General features: G+C 37.2%; 1 protein-coding gene across 1 annotated transcript in view; it reads right to left on the reverse strand.

Moving 5' to 3' along the window:
• The window catches only part of PCNX (pecanex homolog (Drosophila)), a 324,383-nt gene that overhangs the window by 60,723 nt on the left and 255,669 nt on the right, over window positions 1-7,991 (reverse strand). The window contains exons 21-22 of the mRNA XM_006865614.1: window positions 6,351-6,492; window positions 5,536-5,713 (exon numbers count right to left, since the gene is read on the reverse strand). Coding sequence (XP_006865676.1) covers window positions 5,536-5,713; window positions 6,351-6,492 — 320 coding nt within the window. The remainder of the gene's footprint in view (window positions 1-5,535; window positions 5,714-6,350; window positions 6,493-7,991) is intronic.

Consider the following 7,991-nt stretch of genomic DNA (forward strand, 5'->3'; position numbering starts at 1 on the left):
GAAACTACCAGCTGCCCTGTGGGAGAATGATGAGGCTTTTCTGCTCCCGTAAAGATTTATAGCCTCGGAAACCCTGTTCAGGGTCGCTATGGGTCAGAACCGACTCGATGGCACTTAACAACATATGTCTCCCCATTGCTTGCTTGCCAGCATGGTTTCTTCTGAGAAGTCAGAGCTTAATCTGATTTGCTTGCCTTTGTAGGCAACATCTCTCTTTTCCCTGCCCACTTTTAGGATTCTCTCCATGTTTTGATTTTGGAGAGCTTGATTATGATATGTCTTGGTGTGATTTTCTTTTGGGATCTATCCTTCCTGGGGTTCGTTCAGCTTCCTGAATGTTTATCTTCTCATCTTTCAAGATGTTAGGGAAGTTTTCTTCCAGCAGTTCCTCAACTATCTCTTCTGTGGACTTCTGTGATTCACCCTGTTCTGGAATGCCAATAATTCTTAAGCTATTCCTCTTCATGTTATCCAGCATGATTCTTACACTCTCTGATTTTTTAAAATCCTTTTTTCTGCTTGCTCTTCTATCTTAGTAGTATTGAGAGATTTGTCTTCCAATTCACTCGTTCTGGCTTCCATCTCTTCAATTCTACTCCTTTGCCCTTTCAGTGTGTTGTCCATTTCTGATATTTTATTATTAATCATCTGGACCTCTTTTTACAGGTTTTGAATTGTTTCCAATGATGTATTTATCTTGTTTGATTGCTCCTGTAGCACTTTCTAGACTTCTTCCTTATTTTCCTAGACTCCTCTATGGAGCATTTGAATTTGTCTCCATATCAATCTTCTGAATTCCTTCTCAAGAGATCCAAAGCCTGCTCTTCTTCTAGTGAGGAGTCTGTGTCTACCTCCACCTCATTTGTCTCAGTTACTCTTTTCTGGTTTTGGTTACGTGAAACAGTACATCAACAGGGAACCGCCAGAAATTCAAGCTTAATTCAGAAAAGAACATGGGATGAGGTACATTCAGCTGATGTAGTTGGATCTTGGTTGAAAGCAGAGAATATCAGAAATACATTGACCTGTGTTTCACAGATTATGAAAAGGCATTTGACTGTGTGAATCACAACAAATTATCGATAAGACTGGAAGACTAGGACTGCCCGCACACTTGATTTTGGTCATGTAAAAGGCAGTCGTTTGGACAGAGCAAGGGGGAACTGCAAGGTTTAAAATCAGGAAAGATGTGTGTCAGCATTATATCCTTTCAACATACTTATTCAAACTATATATTAAGCAAGTCATCTGAGATGCTGGACTATATGAAGAAGAACATGGCATCAGAATTGGAAGAATACTTGTGAACAACTTTTGACATGCAGATGAACAACCTCGCTTGCTAAAATAAAAAAATTGAAGCACTTATTCATGAAGATTAAAGACTAAAGCCTTTACTAGGAAATACACCTGAACATTAAAAAGGCACAAAAATCTCCACAACTGTACCAATAAATATTATCATGACAAACAAATAAAAGACTGAAGTTGGTAAGGATTAATTTTACTTGGATCCACAATCAACACCCAGGGAAGTAGCAGTCAAGAAATCAAGTGACAAATTACACTGGGTAAATGTGCTAAAAAAAAAGTTCTTTTAAAAATGTTAAAAAGTAAAGAAGTCACTCTGAGGACTAACATACTCCTGACCAAAGACATGGTATTTTCAATCGCCTTATATGTATGTGAAAGTTGGATAATGAATAAGTTAGACTGAAGAAGACTTAATATTTTTGGATAATGATATTGTGAAAAATATTGACTATACTATGGACTGCCAGAAGAAGGAACAAATCTTTCTTGGAAGAAGTATAGCCAGAATCTTCCTTGGGAGCAAGGATGGAGAGACCTTCATCTTACGTATTTTGCTTTTTGTCCCCAGATATTCAAGGAACTTTATTTTTTGAAGACAATTCAAATTAAGACATAGTTTTCATTTACTAAAGATACATAATCCAAAATACACTCACCTGGAAAATTACCCATGAAATACAACGGCAATGCAATTTTACATATGTAAAGATTGCCATCTATAGCAATTTAACAGTCAAATTAATCAAGACATTACACATTAAAAAGAACACCTGCCATTTTATAGTCAATTTTTAAAAACAAATCAAGAGAACTTCTGATAGGGAATTATTTGACTCAAAGCAAAGATAAGGTATCTGCTATGCCCTTAGAGCAATTAACGTTCACTTTCAAAGTTACAATAATAAAATAGAATTAGTTAATCAAGACAACAGTTTCAAGAAAGGAAGCAAGTACAAGGGGTTGATTTACTTGTGAGAAAGGCAGCTAACAGTGCAATTCAAAAAACCTGCTGGCTCTAGGTCAGCTGATTCTTTTCCGATTCCTTCATTATGAGCCGTTTAGCAAACATGAGAAGTCAAGGTCCTAAACTTTCTTACCAGTCCTCTCCCTTACTTCCACCCCACCCCCCCACCCCGGTACTCAGGGCTATCAGCTCTATGAGGTTTAGACTGTGTATACACTAGGCAGATTTCCCTTCTGTTCCTCTTAAAACAGCTTATTTTAAAAGAGATTTTGTTGTTCTTAAGTGCCATTGAGTTGGTTCTGACTGATAGCGAACTTGTATAGGGTTTCCAAGGAGTGGCTGGTGAGCTTGAACCACCAACCTTGTGGTTCAAACCAAATTTGCAGTCCAGCGCATCACAAAGCAGAAAGAAGCAGCTTTCTTTTCAATTAATATGTAGACACCACTCAGGTTTTTATCACAAGTTATCCCTAAGTATACGAATAACCAATACTGGCACTTTTTCTAAAGTACTTGAAAACCCCAAAACCCGCCTTATGCCACTCTTACCCCTACCATTAGTAAAAAAAACCCTAGAAAAACCTTTCAAATCATACAACAAAGGGAAGACGGAAGACTGTTTCTTATGAGTAAATCCATGTATTTCTAGATACTATTCTAGCCTGATGCTATTCTAGTATGGCACTGTGGGTTAATGCACTAGATTGCAAACTTGGTTTGATCTGCAAGGTCGATGGTTCAGGCTCACCAACCACTTCTCAGAAATCCTATACAGGGTCGCTATGGATCAGAACCGATTTGATGGCACTTAACAATGAATCATAAATATAGAAAAAGCATTTTCAAACTAACTGTAACTTAATTTTGTAGATGTACCTTTTTTGGTATTAAAAGTTCTATGGTCTATGTGCTTGCTGGCGGCCGGGGGCAGGCTTGCAGGGTGTACCCTTTGGTTGTTTGATGATGCATGGAGGGGATTGTAATCATTGCAATGAAATGAAATACGATAGGATGAATGTAAAGCTAACATTCTCTCATGTAAACTATCACATAATTCACAATAAAAACGAAAAAAAAAAAGTGATATTAACACGCTAAGATGTCTTATGGTACATTGGAATCAATAACATGTCCTTATGAAGCATTCATTTCTAGTAGTATTTTTTCCTAAAATTTTGTCTAAGAAAGTAATAAGCCCTTTTAATAAATTAATTCTGGTGAAATTGATGACATATATAAACAAATCTTCCCTGATTCCTCTCCATCATAGTAGCTCTTTTAGTGAATCTGCAATGACTAAATTACAAAATGCTCAACCAAGTTTGTTTTTACGGGACCATGCAAAATCCAAGATAGTATCTTAGAAATGATATTGGTAGATTAAATAGTGTGGCTATAAGCCTTTACATTAGGCATTTGCTGTTAAGTGCTACCCAGTCAGTTCTGACCCATGGTGACCCTTAATAGGGTTTCCGAGGAGCACCTGGTGAGCTTGAACCACTGACTTTGCAGTTCAAACTGACTTTGCAGTCCAGCACATTAACCCACAGACCATACCAGGAGTTGTGGCACTGTGGATTAATGTGCTACAATGCAAAGCCATTTGAACTGCAAGGTTGGCTATTCAAGCTCACCAGCTGATCCTCAGAAACCCTATACAGGGTCACTATGGGTTGCAATCGACTCTACGGCACTTAGTAACAACAACAACAACAACAACAAGGTTGTGGTAATTAAGCTACCTTTGTAGTTGTTCCATTTATAAGCACTATTACAGGACAGTTTCATGATCTTATATGGGAGTGTGCTTTCAAGACATAGTAGTACTCAATTGCCTAGCTATATAAAAGCCAGATTTCAAATTTTAAATGATGTTAATTGCATTTACACATCAGGGTTAACAAAATCTAGACAGTCTACACAGATCTGATATAATTAACCATACAGCATACAGTTTGAATAAGTAAGGCTCGCTACTGTAGCATAACAATCAAATTTTATTGATTTATTCATGTGGTATTTTTGCAACACGCTGTGGTATGGACTAGAAAACTTGGAATGATTCATGAAGAAATTCTGGAATGACACATGAAGGATGATATGAAAAGTCATTCTGAGGTAGGATGCTTTACTTAATTGTTCTTAACCAGGAAATCAAACATCAGGAATGAGTTCAAGTTATAATCCACAGGGAAATAGAAACATCTTAAGGTTCAGTCACTTCACATGCATATCCTGATAATCTAAATGAACTGGAAAACTGCAGAGCCACAAACAGGAACATTCCAGAGCACCTATAACCAGGATACTATAGACACCTTTTCTTTGGGGGCATTTCTTGAGGTCTTGGCTATATTGCCGCACTGAGTGATATTTTTGTTGTGCCTCTTCTTGGCCCTATGGATCTACCGCTTGGGGACCATCTTTATGGCGCTACCACATGCCCTGGCCACCTCACACTGACTCATTTATCTCCCCTACAGTTCCAGCGAGGCTTTGCTCCTGGAGCCTGTGACGCTGAAGGGAAGAAACTCTCTTCAGCTGGGCCTGGGCGCAGTTTCTGGGGGCTGAGCATTAAGGGGGTGAGGATCACCAACTGGCTGACCAAGCTGGACTGATGGGCCAAGTAGCGCAGATCCACAGAAGAACGAGAGCTGGCTGCTGGGACATTCTTGCACCGCCGAGAGTGTGGAGTGTCAGGGGAAGGAAGAGCACTGCAACACCCTGACAGGCAGCCTGCTACCTTGAACTACTTTGGGTTGGGCTGCCAACATTAGTATTGGATGGGCTCAGGCCCGTGGAAGTCTGTCATTTATACTTTGGATGATTTAACAAGAAGATCAGTACTGGGAGAAGGGTATTATGTTTGGTAAAGCAGAGAATCATGCCTACAGTGGCAGCAACAATGGGCTCAAGCACAACAATAAATTGAGAAGGTGCAAGACCAGCAGTGTTTCGGTCTGTTATACCTAACAACAAATATTTATAAATATTATTTAGTGTTTCTCTAGGTTTCCTACATAAGTTAATCTTATCTTTCTAGCTATAGGAAGGAGTGGATCTTTTATGGATCATACTAAAGAACATGGCTTAGGGAATTTAATATGCCCTTGAATAAAGAGTTAATTGAAGAGAGATACTATTTACTTAAAAGGTAATACCTTAAATGAATTGTAAGCATAACCCTCACAGAATAGCATTATTACTTAGGGAGACAGTTTTTAGAGATGGGGTAATTCCCTCCAGTGATAAGTTACCTTGTTGAAGAGTATGGACATGAAGAAGAGGTCCAGTAGCATGGTCTCTGAAAAAGCTTCATAATCAAATTTGAAAAAGAGAATGGTGAAGACGACTGTGATGTACTGATAAGTAGGGCTGCTAAAAGAGGATCTCAGCAACTTCAAACCAGCAATGGTGATCATTAAAGCACCTAGTCTACAACATAAAGAAAGCACTGATCGTCAACTATTGACTTAAACTTCAGGATGTCTATGCAGTTCAGAACCATCACCATTTAAACTACTGAGCTTAGTGTACCAACCAATTTAAACTAAAAATTTACTTAGTTAAGCAAATTAGATTTTAAAATAATTTGACTAGTACAGTATTCACATCTAAGAATATGTATTATGATTCTTATTCTTTACATAATAAGACTGTTGAAAAAGAAAAAATATATTATTTGCTTTAACATTAACTGCATTTAGCACATGAAAAACAAACATTAATGCTAACTCAACAACATGTACCTACTCTAGAAGGTAGGCCTACAGATAATCATGTAGGCAACTGACCATATATATCTGTGGTATAATTTACATAGTACAAAAAAAAAAATCATCTCACAAATGGGCCATATAATATTAGTAATTAATATATGCCCATAAAACATGTTAACAACGAACAAAAGTAGATGTTTGGATAAGGGGAGTTAGAGACAAAACTTCACCTCAAATTTAATTTCACAGTGCCATAAATAGACAATTAATGATTATTTGTTATTTGATCAATTACTTAACATTGCTTACATTCTCTCAATAGTCAGACTTAGTTAGAGGACTATTTTACTTACTCTGTATCCAGTTTTTTTGGACTAGCAATCATCTCTGCACTGTTACTAAGCTCATTGAGAACAATCAATGGGTAGATGATATTCTTCTCCACAAAAAGAAGCCACACATGAAGTTTCTCAAACCACATCATAGTGGCAGCATCTAAGATGACAATATAAGGCAAGAAGACTACATGTCACCAACTGTATAAAAGTTTGGCAATGTGATGAAAAAGGAAAACCTTACAACTCAAATTTAGACCTAGTAGAAATAAACAAAGGTGGCATAGTATGTTACACACTGGAATGCTACCCACAAGTTCAAATCTACCAGCTGTTCTGCAAAGAGAGATGAGTCTTTCTGCTCCCATAAGAATGTACGGTCTCAGAAATGCTATACAGGGTTGCTATGAGTCAGAACTGACTCGACAGTACACAACAACAAAAATAAAGGAGCCCTAGTGGCACAGTGGTTAAGTGTTTCAGGTACATGGTTTGAAACTACCAAGGACTCTGTGGGGAAAAAAAAAATGTGGCAGTCTGCTTGAGTATGGCAACACTATGCAGCAGTCCCACAGGGTTCTACTGTGTTCTATAAGAGCTCTATGAGTTGTAATTAACTCAATGGAAATGATTCTCTTGGGTTTTTATAAATAACTTCAGAAATCCAGCAATTAAGTCAACTGTCAACTTCTATGAATTATGGAATACATCCAAATTTGCAATTCAGAGATTATTTTTTAAATCTAAACTTTTACTCATTTATGCCTATCTTACTGGAAAGGTTACTGAAGATGTCTTAGGCTGTTCTTAACCTAAAAAGAAAGCAGCTGTTATTCACATTGAAAATGCTAAAATATATATGCAAACATGAATCAATTCTTCTATTATTCCTTATTCATTGTTCAACTTTCACATGTATATGTGGCTATTGAAAGTACCATGGTTTTGGTCAGGTTCACCTTAGTCTTCAAACTGACATCTTTGCTATGGAACACTTTAAAGAGGTCATTTGCAACAGATGTTTTTAATGCAAATCGTTAATTTTTTGTCTGCTGCTTCCCAGACTGTTGATTGTGAATCCAAACAAAAGGAAGTCTTTGACAACTTCTACCTCTTGTTTATCATGACTTTATTTACTTGTCCAGTTGTCAGGTATGTGGCTTCTTTACATCGAGATGCAATTCACATTGAAGGCTTTGATCTTCCATCATTAAGTATTTTAAGACCTCTTTCCTTCTAATAAGCAAGTATGTTTCATCTGTATATCATAGGTTAATAAGTCTTCCTCCATTCTTAATGTCATGTTCTTCATATCTGCAAAAGATTTTTTTCCCATTCTGTGGGTTCCTTTTTCATTCTTCTGGTGAAGACTTTTGATGCATATAAGTTTTTAATTTTTAGTATGTCCCAATCATCTATTTTGTCTACTTTTGTTTGTGTAGTTTTCAAAATGTTTGGTAGTCTGTGTATTCCCTGAATTACAGCCCTCACATTTGTCTCTACTTTTTTCTTCATGGCCTTCATAATTCTGGGATTCAGATTTAGGTCTTTAATCCATGCTGAGTTGGTTTTTGTATATGGTGAGAGGTAAAGGTCTTGTTTCAATTTTTTGCATATCGCTTTCCAGTTCTGCCAGCACCATCTGTTGAAGGGGCTATC

The sequence above is a fragment of the Chrysochloris asiatica genome, unplaced genomic scaffold (assembly GCF_000296735.1).
Source record: "Chrysochloris asiatica unplaced genomic scaffold, ChrAsi1.0 scaffold00079, whole genome shotgun sequence".
Lineage (NCBI taxonomy): Eukaryota > Metazoa > Chordata > Mammalia > Afrosoricida > Chrysochloridae > Chrysochloris > Chrysochloris asiatica.